General features: G+C 36.1%; 1 protein-coding gene across 20 annotated transcripts in view; it reads left to right on the top strand.

Annotated features, from left to right (window-relative positions):
* The window catches only part of PTPRD (protein tyrosine phosphatase receptor type D), a 1,164,217-nt gene that overhangs the window by 1,098,834 nt on the left and 46,580 nt on the right, over positions 1–18,803 (top strand). For all 20 annotated transcript variants that reach the window (XM_063180610.1, XM_063180611.1, XM_063180604.1 and 17 more), the window contains 2 exons: positions 1,577–1,700; positions 12,929–13,104. In XM_063180610.1, the coding sequence (XP_063036680.1) occupies positions 1,577–1,700; positions 12,929–13,104 (300 nt within the window). The remainder of the gene's footprint in view (positions 1–1,576; positions 1,701–12,928; positions 13,105–18,803) is intronic.

The raw sequence follows: 18,803 nt of genomic DNA, 5'->3' as shown, positions 1-18,803 counted from the left end.
TTTATATTTTTTTTGTTATAAAAGTTAATTTAGCTTATGGGATTGGTTAATAGGATAAAGCACTTGTTTTTCTGAGGTATTTGTTTTCCCAAAAACAAATGCTTCTCTATCAGGCAGACAGGCAAATTTATTTTTTTTTCAATAATCCTGATAAAGACGCAAATTCATTTTCAAAATATTGAATAAATAAATTGTATAAAATACGAAAAGAGGCATGAGAATGAAGCAATTTTCAGACTGGCCAAATTATCAGTCTAAGGGATAAGTCCTGGTAAAATCGCATTAACTAATTTCACACGTGCTCATTGTCAGGTGATACCTACTCTAACAGATTACAGGTCATACCCTGGGAAGAGTCATCAGAGCTGTTGGCTTGATGCTGTAGTGGCAGTACGGACAGTACAGATCTCCCGACTTGTGCCATGTTGCTGGTCTACTCGTGGGAAATGAGCATGGTGTTGGTGAACTGCCCCACCTTGGCTTATCTGCGTCATCTTTTTTGGTTTTTTTTCATTGTTTACCACTAGCTGTCATTGGGAGCTGCCAGTTCTTACCACGATTAAACAAAGGGCATAAACCTCAAGCCATAGTTGTGTATTCATATTGATGAAACAATTTTGAGGTCTCTAATGTTACGGAAAGGGAAGGTAAAACAATAGGTGATTATTCATGACTTCTCAGAATTAGATGACCTTTCATACAGCCACTACCATAGTGAGCATAAACAGGTACCATCTGTTACCTATTTTACATTCATTTTGCTGCATAGATCATTCAACCATAGAGGTAAAAATACTAGAGCCTGAAGTTTCCCTAGTGGTGAAGGATGAAGGAGTGCTGAACGCTTCTGTAATTCCACCCTGGAACAGAAAATAAACAGCAAATCTGGAAACATGTAGTTTTGTTTATGAATAAGATTAGTTATGTTTATGAATAAGATATCATTAAAATTTTAAATATGCCTGAATTGCTTACTTATTTATGATTAAGGGAAATGAAAAGCAAGTTTCTTTATGTTTGGTCCATGGATGAAACACAGTTTCCTGAGCAACACCAGTGCCATGGGTTGGTCTGGCATCAAAATGAAAGAAAAGAAACATTTTTTTTCTTCTGAAAAGCTTTTTCAGGAACGTTTGGAGTTTATTTAGTAAACAGGACAGGGAAATTTTTGAACACATGTTCTTACTAATAAAGGCAAAATATTTATTCCCCTTCATCCCCGTGTTTTTGAGATCTATGATATTTATTCATTTTCTGTTAATCAAGAACCCCTCACTTTCTGAAATGAGTAAAAAGATAAAAGGGCGGATAGCTTGTTTTCTCTGAAGAAAAAGCCCTGGAATTTAAAAGCTTGTGGTTAAATTCCTCATGGAAATTTCAGATGCATAAATACAAAATGGTTAATGTAATATGATCTAATATGTTATAGTGTGTCCTGAAGTAATAATTTTCTTTCAAAAGGAAATTATTTCCAGTGCAAACTATGGGATTTTAGTTTCTAATTACCATAAATAAAACAATTATGTAGTCCCAAGCTGAAAGTTTCCTTTCCTTTTTTTCTCTTTGTCTTTTGAAGTCTATTGATCCTGGCCAGCAGTTCACATGGGAACACTCTAACCTGGAAGTAAACAAACCAAAGAATAGATATGCGAATGTAATTGCATACGACCATTCTCGTGTTCTGCTCTCAGCAATAGAAGGTAAGGAGACCATTAAAATTAAATTATTTATATCTTAAGATCTAGAATGATTTTACCAATCAATATCTTTATGTAGTTATATAAAAAGTGTTAATTAAAGAACTTCCAGCAAATTCCTGTAATGACAATCCTCTTCTGATGCTTGTCAGCAACGTGTTATGAACTTGCACTAAAAAGTACATTCACGTGTAAAACTGAGTGCATTAGGTCCCTGTGCATATGCCAGTGAGTTATCTGAAGTAAATTAATATTGCTGCTTGCTTATACTAACACTACAAAGCAAACGTAGCAGTAAACAAACATATTTGAATTGAGGCATTTGTTGATCAGTGAAATTATCAAGATATCTGCTCATTGAATTTTACTTGCAAAACCTTAATGTGGGGGAAAAAATCAGTTCAACCTCATGTTCTCTGGGGAAATTTTAAAAACTCTCTCTTAGAACTTTAATTTTAATTTCCAATTTAAATATCAAACTAGAGTTTTTAAACAAATGCCCACGTGCAGGCATTTTTGAGAGTATCTCACTGACTAAACATTGACAGTGTGATTTAGTGAGAGCTTTTCGTTATATCTTTCTTTGCTACAAAGCTTCCCAAAATCATAAGCATTTAAAGTGTTATCTCAAGCAAACTGTTACAGGTAGCCAGTCCTAGGTTTTGTGTCTGTTTTACCAAGCATCAGGACACACTGGTTTTCACTCAGAGGATTCTTTTTATTTTTTTCCAATTCTGCCTTACTATTAACTTACTTCCTAGGTTGAAGACAGATTTTCAGTTTATTCTATGTTGTTGACAGTCAGGTATTAATGATGGCTGTAATAACAAAAAATTATATATTTAAATGACACAATTTAAATGAAGGTAAGAGTTGTCTTTAGTTAGCTCCAACAGGACTTGCATACGATACATAAGATAGAGGGATCTGTATTCAAGGTCATAGTTATTTCAGTCATAACATGGTACAAGTTAAACTGCAAGAATTTTAATTTATGATTATAAACAGCTGCTTATCTTTAGCTACTCCAAACCTGAAGACACTGGATTGATAGGTGTAATCCAGTTTAATATTAGCTTCTTGGTGAAGAAAAAGGCAATCCCACTGACTGAAGTTTAGATCTTTCCTCGCTCATTGCAGCTGCATACCATAGACTTTGATAATACAGATAAGAGCTTCTCAAATGTATTAGCAAATTTTAATGATTACCTTGAAGAATTTGCATATGATAATCTGCTTATATTTTTCCACCTTTGAGGTTCATATAGCAGTTCTGACAAGATTTTTTTTATTGCAGCATACAATTTTTCATATTACCTTGTAAAAGAATATGGCTGTGTAGAAACCTGGCCCTACCTGTGTCAACGCTAAAGAGAGGCTATTCTGATTAGCACTATATGTGATGTAACTCAATAAATACATCCTTTCCTGTCTCTCTGGTCCAGACAAGAGGTCAAAGTACATGGTCTGGATAGGTCAGGAACAGCAGCTGGACAGGGTTTCCGAATGGTATTCTTCAGAACAAAATGCTTAACTGGGAGATAACTTTTTGTCTAACTGGCAAAAAGAAGACTCTTTTTTTCCAGGGATTTTGCTTGGAAAAGGAGTTGTGTAAAGGAGGAGAGAAGGAGATAAAAAGGAAATCAAATGCAATCAAATTTATTTGCTAATTTATATATTAGACAACGGGACTGCCATATTTCCCTGAAATTTGGTTCCCTTTAAAAAAAAAAATCAATATATTCAGAGAATGAAAAGAAAATTTAAGAGGCAAAGCAGAAAATGTTAGCGAAAGTAATTAAAATTACACAGTTCATTGTACTATGTTTTTACATAAGTGATAGTAAAAATGCAGAAGAAATATTTACATTGTACCTGGAAAGGATTGAGTATTTTAAGGAGCAGGGACAAAAATATAGTTAAACTGTAATGTTTGTTTCCCTTTTTTAAGTAAGAAATACCACAATGTGGCTAAAATTTCTAAATCTTTCATAGTCACTGAGTCTACAGAGAGAAAAGTATTATAACCATTTGTAATATTAGTGTTGGATGTAAGACCACAAATGGAATATTCACCCATTTGGTGATTTTCATGATTTTAAGTTTTTTCCAAGTCTTTAGATTATGCTGAAAAAAGCATGTGATGAATAAATCAAATATTAAATGCCTTTTTATAAGATGATATTTAGTCTTGAAAACAGAAATAATTTAATATATCATTATCCTCTAAAAATTCTTACTCCTGGGATTTTTCATGATTGCGTAGATGAAATTTTGTGTATGTACCTTCAAAAGTTTAATAAATTGGTTTTAGCATTTAGTAAAAAGTACTTGTCTTTCAGGTTTTAGGTAGATATTTCAGATATGAAAATACACAGTCTGGCCAGCACATTATTCAGTTGATACCTGTGTTGCTTTTCATGTTACCAGGGAAATCAGTATTTGGAATATTACTTAAAAATGAATTCTCCTTTATCTATGATACTATGGAACTTAATCAGGACCTGAATTTGGGCTACAGTATATTTTGTTACAACTATTTGGAGAATATTTGGTACATATATGCATGTACATTTACATGTACATGCCTACATATAGGCCTCATCTGCATGTCTTTGATGGTCACAAGAAAACGAATATTATTAGTGAGGTTTGAATAGCAGCTGTGCCTTTCTAATGAGAGGAGCTCCATTTCACACCTAGACAGTTGCTTGCTGTTAAGAGCAAGTATATATGAAGTAAAGACTAAGCATCTGCCAAACTGTAATCCTACACTGATGAACATTTAGCATCTTAACACTGTTGCAGGAATATGGAATATTGTAATTGGTGCTTCAGAATGAGACACAAGGCCAGTTTTGTGCCGTAGCAGAACTCTGTAGCCTGTTCAGAGTGATTACTAGAAAGTCTTGAGAAGCAATTAGCACAGATTTGAAATTAATTCTTTCCAACTATTGATAATATCAAATTGTTAAAAATTCCATTAGCCCTGAAACACGAGGCTTACTAACACTTTCAAAGTATTTATTTTGGCACCCTTCATAACTCGTGTTAAAACCTTGTTTTGAATCCCCACTAAGTTCCTGACCTCTCTAATTACATACAGTATGGAGTTCCACAACATAATAACTCATTTCACAGAAATGTTTTTGCTATCACTGTTTAAATTTTTATTACATTAGACTTCTCTTCAGAGAGAAAACCTAGGTTGGATGTGGTAATTTGGTTTTCCTCCTGAAAAGAAAATTTTACTTTGCAAAATTTTGTTCCCATGTTCTTGAAATCTGATTGAAGTCTTGAAATCAGCTCATGTTGTGCTGTCTTTGGCTGTTTCTGAGATGGACACTTGGAATTTTAAAGTATAATGACAGAATGTTAGAATGTAGTGAATTTTATTATATGTATCCAAATGGATTTAAGGGAGAATTTACTGATCAAAAGATGAACAGATTGAGTTAAAACAGCGAGATCTGTGATCCTCAACCTCTAAGAAATAAATAAATATTGAGGGGTTGGGGAGGGAATGGATAAACATTCTGCATTTTAAAATGCCTTGCCGATTCTTTTAGGAGATATTAATGACTAAAAGTCTTTGGTATGTGGATGTATTTGTATAAGGCTAGTTATTGAAAAAAAAAATACCTATTATATTTCAGCACGGTAATTTTTTGGGGGGTGGAAATTTAGTGACTTTAAAATTCTGCCAGAAAACTAGAAAGCTCTGACTGTAATACAAATGGTCAAGAAAGAAAAGGCAAGAAGCTGCTAATATTCTAATTTGTCTGATGGCCAGTTGCCCGTAATTTGGCTTTGATTATGCAGACCATCATTGTAAGATTTAGAAATTGTTTGGAGCATTGTAACTATGGAAGAGTCATGACCTGCACAAACTATTTGCACTCTGTCACATTGCATTAATGTTACTTTCTGCTAACAACAGGAACTGAATGGCCCCTCACCCTACAAGTTTGGAGTGCCTTAAAAACAACAAAAGTATTTTGGTGATGGATACAGAAATACCCATAAAAATATGGATACAGAAAGATGGGTGAAGTGATTTCATGGTGTTAGGGCCCCTGTGAAGTAGATTTCATAGGGTGGATGTCATGGTGCATGTCTTGACAACAATGCTGAGACAAGCTGTAGGTTTATGAGCCTACTGATACTGTAATAGTTATAACTTAAATGCTGCCATTCTTGATCCCCTTAAAATCTAGTCAGAACAATTTTTCCTAACTGTGTTGACATACTTTCCATTGGGAAAAACTTCAAGAAAACATCTGGTGGCTTTGTTCTTGACTGACTAATGAAGATTTTGGTACATGTTTAATGTGAACACTCATATTGAAACTGGGTTTTGCAGGAAATATCAAACCAGATACCATTTCCTTTCATATTAATAGAGACACTTGTCATCTCTTTGAGTGCATAATTTAGAGTATAAATTCATATTTCTATTAAATAAAAGATTGCTTTGTCTGTTAACTGCTGTGTTACTCAGTGTTAAATAGATCACTAAACCCAGTTTCAGACAACAGTGAAATAATCACAGTGTGATGACATCATGTTAGTTTTAAATATCTGCTTTGTAGTATTGTGCAACATACTGCCATCTGCACATACTGTCATGCATTTTGGATCGTTTCCTGATGCAATGCTCTTACCTATGCCTCTGAGGACTTGCACAGAACAATCTGTTTATTTCCCTTCTGGACTTCTTAATACTAGACAGTTCTTAGACCAAAACAAAACAAATTCATGCTGAGTTTTGTTGTTTTTTTTTTTTTTTTCTAAAGGAGCTTCTCCTTTTTTCCATGTCTTTCTGCTGGTCACCTTCCAAGTTTCTTTTCTCACCTGCAATCTTCCAAATTCCTCATCTTGCCTGCAGATCTTCTACACTCTTAGTTCTTCATTTGCATACTTACATTTCACTTTTGTCGCTTGTCCTAGTCCTCCTAACAGTCTATTCACAATCCAGCTATCTATAGGTTTTCTTTTCCTGACATTTCTTTTTCCTTCTTCATCCTCCATCTTTTCTTTTCCTTCATCCTTCTAGGATGATATGTAGAGAATTTTCCTCAGTCTTTGTAAAAAGCCTTCATTTTACAAACATTTACTACTGGAGTACTTCATTGGTTTAGTGCTGCTCCATATTTCAGTGACTTCTTAAAGTACAGGTTTGTGCTTAGACGATTTCAATTTGATTATCTGCTTAGCTATATAGATTTCATGTAACAAAAGCATCCACAGAAACACTAGTTACTGTCACCTAGCACCTGCTCATTGGCCAAGGTGATTAAGGAGTGACAGTTGATGTAATTTTTTTTTTATTTCAGCTAAGTTTTTAATACCTTCTCTCATGGTCTGTGTTTTTGGACAAAATGTCCGGCATACATGGACATATATATGGATAAACACATCGTGTGATGGGTGAGCAACTGGTTCGCAGGTCAGGCACAAGGGGTTGCAGTGGATGGGGTGGTATCAGGCTGGGGACCTGTCATTAGTGGGGTTCTGTAGGGCTCCACCTTAGGGCTGGTGCTCTTCAACGTCTTCATAAATGACTTGGATGCAGGACTGGAAGGGATACTAACCATGTTTGTAAACTATACAAAATTGAGGAAGCTGTTGACTCCCGTGAAGGCAGGGAGGCCCTACAGAGATGCCTTGACAAATCAGGGGGCTGAACAATCAACAACCACAGGAAGTTCAACAAGACAAAGTGCCAGATTCTGCACCTGAGATGGGGCAACCTTGGAAGTACAAACGGTTGGAGAATGAGATGCTGGAGAGCAGAAAAGGACTTGAGGGAGCAAGTTGAACGTGAGTCAGCAGTGCCCTGGCAGCCGGGATGGACAAACATGTTCTTGGGAGCATCCAGCACAGGGGGAGCATCCAGGGGGCCAAACATGTCCTCAGGGGCATCAGGCACAGCATTGCCAACCAGGGCTGCTGTCGCAGCCCATGGCAGGGGGCACATTGTCATGGTAAGCTCTCATCCAGCTGAACAAAGAAGCTTGACCAGGAGTGAGGTCTCTTGTGCTTTTGTTCTTAAGGCATGCCTTAACTCCAACAATCAGACAACTGTTTAGAGTCAAAAAGTGTTGTCTAACGAGCCTCTACATTCTTAAAATTTGCTTCCACAAATGTGGTGGCTAGCAAGCCCTTAGTTTTGTACAGTACACTAATATAGCTCTCACCTCCTAAAATTAACCCCTCAAAGGTGCTGGCTAACAAGCCACAACACATGTCCACATCTCCCCACTCCTGCAATAAAGTTCAGTATGGATCAGAAAAAGCAAGAGAGAGAGAGAACAAAGAATATCACCCCAGATTCCACATTGTTCCTCCCATGTGGATGGTGCAGAGCTGGGGTGGTGCGACAAAGAAAGCAAAAGAGAAAGAGATGAAAAAGAGAGGACAGACAGTGGCCTGATCTGCATTCTTTTATAGTTAACCTGATGCAGCCTCTTATATAAATTAGATTTTTCTCACTGTTTTGTTCACACATGCACAATGAGCCTGTGGTTTTTGCTCTGGCATTGTTCAAAACACCAGACATTGATTTAAAATAGTAGTACAACTTCATCAACACTCTCAGTTCATCATGGTATTTTTCCAACTTGTTTACAGGCATGACAGAATTTAATCCTATTACTTCACACTATTTATGCACATGACTAAAAGCACATGTCTTAGGGAAGCAGCGCAGAAACAAAGCTTTATAGTTTAATTTATTTTAAATAGAAAGGCTGTTCAGTACTCAGCCTTTGTGAAGGCTTGAAATAATTTCATTATTTGATTTCAGTTTGTGAATAAAATGTGAAGTCTAATTAAAGTTATTTGAGATTATAACTCTCTTCAGGAAATCAAGTGAATCATTCCGAGGGTCTACATTATTAGCCTTGTGGATCTGAGCCTATGTTGCAGTAAGCTGTACTGTCATCTCAGCTCATGCATTCTCAGCATAAATTGAGAGCAATACAGTTCATGGGGTTTTTTATCTTCTGTACTTTAATTGTGGCATTGCCTAATTTTATTTCATTGCTCATTCACTTTGACTATATAAAAACTAAACATTGTTCTCTTGAGATATTTAAAAGTGGATTGTCTTTAGTGCGGAACTACTCATTTTATTCTTCCCCCATTGTACTTAACTCCTGTCTGGCTAAATTAAAAGATTGCAGACTCTGGCCATTCATCACCATATTTGAAAATGCTACTAGAAAATAATTGTGGTAGAATCATGGTTCAGGAGCTTGGTCTTTAACTGACTTCTTGTGCAGAAACTGTGTCTATGCTTTCATGAAACTTATAAAATTCAGGTATACTGCATAGATTACCCTAAATTTATACTTCAGGTATGCCATCCTAAAGGTACAATAAATCCCACTGATGCCAAAAGGCTTAGGTAAAGTTCATATCAATTTTACAGAATTTGGTTGCTTTGTCCCTTTTTTGACCCATGCTTTTACAGAACAACTGACCTCTCTTAACTATGAAGCCCAAATTTAAGTAATGATGGCAATTGCTGCTGTGCTTGTGGGTATGTTGCCTGCAAGCTATGGCAGCTAACAAAAGTTTGCAGGATTTCATTGTACTGCAGTCAGACTGGTTGTCATTTGATTGTTTTTGCACTATTGGACTTGACACAAAATTGTTCTGTTTTCTCAGCTCAGAATGAGGTTATGGCCAGAAAAGTAATTTCGGAAATGGAAATTTTAATATTTAGATTTAATTTTTTTTTTATTCTTTGTCATTGTAGATATTTACAGATATTCAGTTTTTGTATTTGTTGTTTTTAACAAAATCATTAGTCCTCTCATGATGAAGCACCTTCCCTAGAGGGCTTTAATGATTTTGGAGCAGGATGTGAAACTGAGGTCATGCATGAAAATAGTGATGAAAAGAGACTCTGTGAGAAATGGGTACAATACTTAAAGGGACTATGAGAATGGGTAGAGAACAGAGAACATCCCTAATGGATACTGTGTGAGAGAGAGAAAATGGAGCTGAGCATTCTGAATCAAGTTGTTTTCTTGATCTCAGCAAATCAAGTACTGTACAGTACTGTACAGTACTATTGAGTACTGTATTCTGCTAGCAGTAAATGCTTGATGCAAAGGTCAGTGCAAGTGTTGAAACAACATGTTTTGTTGGTTTTTCCCCCCCCCACCGAAACTTCATTGGTTAATTCGTTAATAGTTGCTCAGGGCCTGTGGTAAATGGAATTTCATGTCCATGTCCCAAGTATATCCTCATTTGATGCAGTGAAGCTGACTTGCCTTGAAAAATAATTTTTCTAGCTAAAAGGACATACAGAATTTTTCGTGTCCACTTTACAGATAATAAATAAATAAAGTGGAGAAACAAAGTGAAAATTTCCGCTTTATATTTGAAGAAATCTTCCTAGCATTTTTCAGTAATTCTTAATCTTAATTCTTACTGACTTGAATCTTAGATCAAGGAAGGTGTAATCTGGAAGCTTTTCTTCATTCTAATTGAAAGAATTTGAATTTATTTAATTTAGAAGTTATATATTTTAATATAATTTGTCAATAAATTCAATACAAATTAGCAAATAGAAATGAATTTACAATTTCAGGATTCTGGATTTTTTTTACATCCGGTACTAGTATTGGTTGCTAAAATTTGTAAAGATCATTCTTTAGGGAACAGCTTGCAATAGTTCTCATGCTTAATTTTCACACTGAGTTTGTGCATTATCAGTTCCAGAGGACAGCTTTCCCAGAAGATCATTTAACCACTTTACAAAGTGTTGTTTTTCATTTTTTCCTCAGGCTTTTATTTATAACATGTGCTTCAAAGTATGATACCAGGCATCATAATAGAATTCTAATTTATGCAGAAAACATTTCTTACCAGCTTTCTCAGTTCCTTTGGTAATAATACCCAGTTGGTGTAGATTTCTCCTGTTGGCTTCATTCTTCTTTCTCATCTGTTTTGTGAAAAAAAGTTTTATTATCTTGATAAAGGAAGAAAATACAACATTGTGCCTAGCAGTTACATTTTCTATATCATTAACTCCAACATCCACAATAAGAAGTGTCACGTGAAACAGCTTCAGATCTACAAGAGTGATGCTTTTGAGCTCCACTTTCTGACTTTCATGGAGGGGAATCATGCTTTTCAGCTATGGACTATGCAGGTTAACAAGTTTTTTGTTTTGTTTTATTTTTCTCCTGAAGAGACTTTCAGTCAGGTCAAATCAGTCAGACAGTCTGCCTGTGTCCATTCTTGCATCTTGCCTCAGGAGTGCCATTTTCTGCCTCTCTTGTAACCCTGAAGTCACAAGGTCTTTCTATCTCTGAAGTATTTTGTCAGGATTTTCTTCTAATTGTATACAGAAAGTAAAAACAAATTAACAATTTAGTTTAAATATGATTTGAACATATGAAACAAGAACGTATATGGAACTTTATCGGGCATGAAGGCAAATTTTTTTACTAGACTACAGCTGCAGTAACCCATAATCTGAATAATTTCCAGATTATATTGGATCTTACTTACTGTGACATTTCGTCTGTGAGTTCATCACTGCTAAGTTAGTAGTGGAATGAAACATTCAGGTTTACTCTGAATACGTGTTGAAACAATTAAAATTGTAGCTTAAAAGGAACAGTCCATTTTAAAGAGTTACCCCTAATTTCCATTCAAATTAAAAATATTTTGGAAGACGTTTTCAGATGTGTGCTACTTATAGTCAGGGAAGATAGGAGTGTGCAGCTCCGGTAATTCCTGATTTGGGACCACTAGCAGGAGATAATGCATCAGAATCTATTTGAAGATTTTGTTTTTGACAAAGATCTTGGGAAATACTTATTTACAATTTATTCTGTTTCATAGACAAAGAAACTCAATTTTTTTGCTTTGATGAGGGAAAACAGTCATAGCTGTAGAATAAATCTGGAGCTGGTATCATCATCTTGACTCACGAAAGATTTTGTGGAACCTCTACCATTTTTTGGGGTTGTGGAGTTGTGCGTGGCAGATTGGCTGCATAAATATAAATCATTCATTTCTGCTCAAAGAAGTAACTTCTGTCACTTACTTCAACAAAACTTACTAAGTTGCAGATGATTATATTCAGCTAATTAACACTGCTTTGCCATTCAGCCAGCACTGAGATCTCACGTGAGTGTCTTATTTCTTTCTCTAGTCATCAGTTAAAACAACAGCAGGAACATAACAATGCTTTATCTTTCGGCACACATGTAGTCTGAGTTAAAAGCTGGGCACTGCCTACTGAATTCAGTAGTGGTCTGAGAATTTTAAGTCCATTTTTATTCATTTCCATGAGCATGCCTGCCGTATTAGTGCAGAGTAGTAACGTGACCTTTGCTACAGCTGACACCCTTCCTTGGCCTGGGTAGGCAGCATGTTCCAATCCAGGCATCCTGTGGCACACCCTGAGTTACCCAGATTGCAGTTGTGAACTGGCCTGCTTCCTATGGGGCTCTAAGAATGGACATGTGTCTGGTAGACACAGCCAAAGTTCCTATATAAGTCTTGTCCAAAATACCTGAGCCTCAAGCAAATAATGGTGTAGGTCCCATGTGCACACAAGTCCTGGATCTCACTTCTTTTAATTCTTACTCAGTGTTGCAACGGTCTTTATTTCTTGCATACACAATATAGAAAATTTCACTGTTTCTTAAATCTGACTTACATAATGTGTTTTGTTACAATAAAACCCATAATTATCTTAGCATTTAATGGAGAAAATGAATATAGCAGTGATATTAATAGTCTTCATGATATTTTTTGTTCCTTATGTATTTAAAGGAATTGCAGTGACCTCAACAAGAATGTTTGAGGAGCCTACTCAGGGTGTCTGATTGAGAATCCTCAAAGGGCTCTGTCCCAGGTAGCACTGCCATATTTTGGCTGTCTGCAGGTAGCGTCAGACCAGCTTTTAAATGCTGCTGTGTTGACCCCCAGGTCTCTCTGCCTGACACAGATTTTCAGGCTTCCTTTATACTTCTTATCACACAAAGTCGCTTGTTTCAAAAGAACAGTTATTCCCAGAGACACCACCATGCCTCTTGACTCCACAGATAGCCTACACTCACATGTAAGTACCCATGCACTCTCTGGCACACACAGCAAGCCAGGATTCATCAAATCCAGTCTCGTGGGATTGTTCAGCCCTTGTAAAACAGGATGGCAGAGAGGCTGTGCCCTGTGTTTTCACTCTCCTCTCTTTGCAGGCATCCCGGGCAGCGACTATATCAATGCCAACTACATAGATGGATACAGGAAGCAGAATGCTTATATAGCAACGCAGGGGGCACTGCCAGAAACCTTTGGCGACTTCTGGAGAATGATGTGGGAGCAACAAGGTGCAACAGTCGTCATGATGACAAAACTAGAGGAGAGGTCCAGGGTAAGGAAAACTTATGCAAGGTTAAAAATATTGTACCTGAGTTATCATTGATGTCTGTGTTTTGTTTCCTTAATGTATGTTTGCCTGTCTTCTTTATATGTGTAAAAACTGAGGGGATTTTTTGGTTACCACAAGTTGAAAGTGCCACAAAAATTACTTATGTATAGGACATCTTGCTTTCACTTTGAAACTACCAAGTCACAACATTTATTTAGGTTTTTTTTATGCTCTGGAAAATTTTTAATTTTTTGATCTCAGTAATTTTGGCGGTTGTTTTTTTTTAATCATGCTGGAAATCTCATGAGGTGACCAAAACAGTTACTTCCTCTGTAGTAATAAGAACATGATTGTATCATCATGTAATGAGGAAATTAGTGTATGTCAACAGCATTCAGTTCTCAGTTTTAAATGGTATAAATTCACCATTGTTTAATATCAATGAAGATTTGCTTGAGAAACTTTTTTTTTTTTTTGAGCACATACTGGTAGCTAGGAAAATTACAACAGCACATGCAATAACAGAATACAAAATTACCTGTGGTATTTCAAATTCAATTTTGCAGACCGAAGTAAAATTAGGAAAGTGAAGCACTAAAACATACAGATATTGTTCTGATAATAGCATGATACTATTCAAATAATTAAACTATAGATTCTGTTATTAGAAGAATTTTAATAAAATATGTGCTATATGTAAAGGGAAATAAAAAATAGTAATTAGGTTTTTAATAAGATAAAGAAAGTGATAGAAAGTGTAGTGACAGATCATGGTGTGTTGCATGAAGATTTACTAGTGGGTCCATATTTGGTGGCATTTATCAATTCTAAGAGTGGTTGTTATTAGAGAGGAAAGAGTAAAAGACAATAACAGAAGAGAAGAGGAAGATGGGGAGAAAGAGAAATGAGAATAATCAGCAGCAGCAGTCAATCAGGAAGACAAACAAGTATTTAGCCATCAGTGGTGTATCCTCTATCAAACTTTTTCTACAGTAACAGTATTTTGTGTCAAGAGGTACTTGAAGTTCTCACGGGTTGTTTGTGGTTCTGTTACCATTGCTGGGAGCACGCGTTGGCTGGGCAGAGTGCTGCACAGCTGGTTCATTGCTGAGCTCTCTGCAAACACATTTATGTGGCCTATATCATAAACCAGAAACTTAACCAAACGTAGAAATCAGAAACTGGGAGAAAGAAGTGGTGACTCTAACATCAGTGGTTATCACTTCCCTTGGGTCCAGGCCAATTGCAGTGGAAGGGTTTTCAAACCCAGGAAGTGAATAACAAACACTGCTGCAGCCATTCTGAGGCACTCTGTCCTAGAAGCTTGTGTGAAGGGGCAGGAAGCTGCAAGTGGGAAGCAGGCTGCAGGACTGCAGGTGGAAGGTGGAAAAAGCTAAGGCATCGAAGGCTCTGTGCAATGAGTTAAAAAAATGCCATGTAGATGGGGGATCAAGAAGAGTTCAGTAATACAGAAAGACATTACAGAGGAGGACAGAAGATTTATCATCCAGACCGGTTTTGAATCAGTAAAAGTATCTTAAAGGGGTAACTGGATAATAGTTGATATTTCAGTAGTTCAGGGATGAGCTCCGTTTCAAAATGAAAATATTTCAGCATGTGTCAGCTTGGAACAGGGTGGAGTGCACCATGAAGCCTAATGCTGTACTGTGTTGGCATTGATGTCTTTTTCATATGCTTGGATACCTATAATTGCAATGATTACGTAACTTGAACCTCTTGGCAGCAGTCATTCCTTTCTGGAGGCTTACCAAAACATATATATTTACTCTTTTACCCTTTCTGTCATTTCTGTAAGTAGAGTAGCCTTTTTGCAGTTCAAGCAATGTATAGCATTCTAATTATAGAATCACTTCCCACATGTAACTTCAACCTACATTAATACCACTGCTTTCACATACCTGATGGCAATTAGTACACAGCATATGGTAATTTTAGCAGAACTTTTAGTTTTATCTTGGGTCTACAGACCTTGTCTAGTCCAGGCACTGCCTGTTTGGAATTGAGAAAATGTAATTCTGCCCATTTCTTCACTAATTAATTCATTAAAATTGCTGGTAAATGACATCAGAGCAAAGAAAAAAAATCAGTTCCTAATAAGCAGCCCATTGCAAAAGGTATATTTAAGTACTTGAAAGTTTATCTTAATACTGCAGGCCACAGACAGCCACTGTCTAGAAGGATGTTTTGATGTAGCTAAATGAAATTCTTCTCTTTCTCTCCAGTAATTGCCTAGCAGAGTTTTTAGCTAGCTCTAGCCTTTGTTGGCTGCACCCTAAAAAAACACTGATCAGAATAGTAATCACCCCCATAAGTGATTAGCATTCAGAAGCAATACATGCTCTAAGTGGAATAAGAAACTAGACATTCTAGTCAATGGATTGCTCATGCATTCAGTGCTTATATTTGTGTGGGTTTTGTGCATAATTTAGTGCCTTCTGTGTTCATAGGCTGAATTTGATGCATTCATTGCAGAGCATTGCATACCAGCTATCCAGTACATAACTCAGCTCCCAGTCTCAGAGTCAGCAGCTCTGTGAATAAAGCATACCACTTACCACTTCTAATACAGTAGCTGCATGTTATGTAATTTATGGTATTGATGGTGAGGCAGCACTGGGAATCCCTGTGCAGGGAAAAAACCCAGTGATGACATTACATTGCTACTTTTTCTTGTGCTATCATTTTTATATAGCATATTCTTGTAGAAGAAAAACATGTGAGATTTCAAACATGAAATATAAGCAGCGTTACATATCATTAGGGGTTAAGAGCTTTGCTAATTTTGTTTCTCTTTCTCCTTTGATTCTGTTTTGATTGCTTTTGTGTCTTGGCAGCCTGATCATTATTCCTGCTGCAAGGCAAGATTGTTTCTCCCTCAGACTTTCTGCTTTCCATTTTCGTGTCGTCATTTCTGTTTAGCTAGCTTTTTTGCATTATGCAGTCCTGCAGCCTGGTATCAGCCTTTATAACCTGGACTGCATAGATAAAGATGAGGATTTTAATTGCATCTGCAGAAACAAAGTTGGTTCATTAGCATGTGTTAGATGTCTGAATGATTTCAGATTTGAGAATGTTCATATTTTACAGCTGAGTAGATCAAATGAAGATGTTACAGTGAATACATTATTCATTTGTTTGCCTATAAGGAAGCTGCAGGAAAAAAAAGATCTTTCACTTATAACCTTTCACACTTAGTTGGTTTCATATTAAATGTCATCACCTGAATTTCACTTGACCTAAACTCGACTGTAAGAGAAAGTCAGTCTCATCATTCAGCTACCATGAAAATAATTTGTATCAAAAAGGATTACACACATTGGCGGTGCATGGAACAGTATTAGTAGCATTTTTGTCACAGATACGAGTTTAATCTTAGTGAAATAAAACAATATTGAAGGTTGTACAATTCCAATACTGAAGGTTGTAAATTTGAGATTGAAAGAAAGCAGTTGTTTGTTATACTAAGGAAACATGTAAAACATGTAAAACTTTAATGTATGATATCTCTCTTTCCAACTTCTCTGTCTTCTCCTCTACCTCAAGCGGTACAGGTTAAATTTTGTTGTTGTTTTTGAGTTTTGGATCCGTTTTTTTTGCTCGTCTCAACTCATTGGATGTTCTGAGTACTCATGGGCTGTAGTGAATTGTGTGAATGATCAGATGAAAAATCTCTTTTTATAGCAAAACCTAACCATGTTGCCTCCAACAGGAAGCATATAGTCCTGCCTCCTTTTTCAGGGTTGGATACTATTGTAGATTGTCCACTTGCAAGAGGATTCAATCCTTTCCTTCTTTGCTTTGTAATTCTGTATTTTGAATACATTTGCTGTGTTATCTTGGAACTGATAGAAAATACTTCCTCTCATTAACCTCATTAGAATATTTTCTATGTTGAGACTCCATTGCCTAGGTTTAAAATCTTTTGACAAAAAAAAACCCAGTCAGGTCAAAGCTAAATGAAAACATAGTGATACTATCAATTATGCAAATATTAGAAGGTAAAAAACAATACAATGTCAATATCAAGTTGATATTGAGCCCGATTCTGAACTTCTTTACTGATGAGGAAGGCTTTAGTTTTCATAGTGATACTATGAGCTTCATTCAAATTTGCTAATGACTAAAGGAAAACATGAGAGAACTACATTTGTGCCATTCTGTTAGCCTGATCCAAACATCTATTTGACTATGATGAGGTGGATATCATCATCAATATTATAAGCAAAAATTGTCTAAAAAACCATATGTGTAGAATAATTATCTTGGTTTGTCAAGGTTTAACATCTTGAATCCTGAGTCTTCATTGGGAAGGGGGAGATCAAAACAAGCCCAGTAGGAAAGTGAAGTATCCTGTTTCAGATTTATTCCCCATTATTGATACACATGGAACTATTTACATGGGTCCTGTATTTGTTCCATAAGAACATCAAAAGATAATTGAAAGTTCTTGGACTTACTGTCTCTCAACTTGTCACTGACACCTGAGAGAGTCAGGAGAGATGGCACTGTCACAGGGAAAGGTAAATGGACTTTTCCTGCTATTGCTGAAATGCTAGATAGGAACTCCTGTTATTCAAGTGTCAAGCATCAGAACACTTGTGTCTGAGTATTTCAATGAAAATTTTATAGATTTATAGACTATTCCATTTGTAAGAAAAATGGAAAATGGGTGACAGTAAAATATCAAGTGGGTAAAATAATTGTTTGAGATTTGTTTTGCTTGGTGGGTTGATTGGGTGTTTTAAGGAGGATATAATAAATTAAATCAGGGAAGGCTTATTCAAGTTCAACTAGTACAAAACCCACAACGACTGGAAAATGTAATTGTACATTAGGACTCCTTAGTAAAAACAGCTTTGAAACAGACATTGGCAACCAAAGATTTCTAAGTCTTGCTATAGGAAAGGAAAAAATAAAGGCAGGTCTGGGATGAGCGCTACATTTTTCTACTCAAAATGTGCATGTTGCTAAGAGTTTTCTTGAATCCTGATTTGTTACTGGCAGAGTAGGCACTGATATCTAATCTATCTGACTTCATATGTAAGACAAAGCAAGAGTACATGCCCCAGAGTAAATAATAAGCACAGAAAATGAAGAATGCAGTTTTCTTTTCTATATGATATGGATGCAACAGACTTTTATGCAAATGTGATGAAGTTAGTTTTCCATTTGTTGTGCAGGGCTTCTGCAGAAAATCTCATATCTTTCCTCCTATGTTTGGGTAATACTGGAGGTATTACCTGTCAAAATACTGTTACACATTTTCACTAAAGGAATAGAGAAGTCAGCAAGAGGTGCACCTAAAAATTAATTTAGGAATATTTTCAATACAGTCCCATGTGCACCTGTATTTTACTGTATTTAAGCAAAATATAATTGATTTTTGCAGAAAGCTTTCACTGGTGTTTTATATGGGGCAGCACGGGTGTGTAAAAATGTGGGGTTTTTTTTCAAGTTGTGAAGTATATTTATATAGGAAAATGTAAAAAGATAATTTAGCTATGCTTTGTAGCAACCAAAAAATTAATGTCTTTAACTGGTAGATGGTACATTAGCATATAAGACAGCAGATATTAGTAGACAGGACACATAGCTGATGGCATTTTTTCATACTAAAATGTATTGTTTTACTAAAGAGGAATTAAATATGCAGTTTGTCATTGTTCATTCCCTAGTTTTAA

Source organism: Melospiza melodia, chromosome Z, assembly GCF_035770615.1.
Source record: "Melospiza melodia melodia isolate bMelMel2 chromosome Z, bMelMel2.pri, whole genome shotgun sequence".
NCBI classification, from domain to species: Eukaryota; Metazoa; Chordata; class Aves; order Passeriformes; family Passerellidae; genus Melospiza; species Melospiza melodia.
The sequence above is the reverse complement of the archived record's forward strand: the minus strand, read 5'-3'. Positions and strand labels throughout refer to the sequence as shown.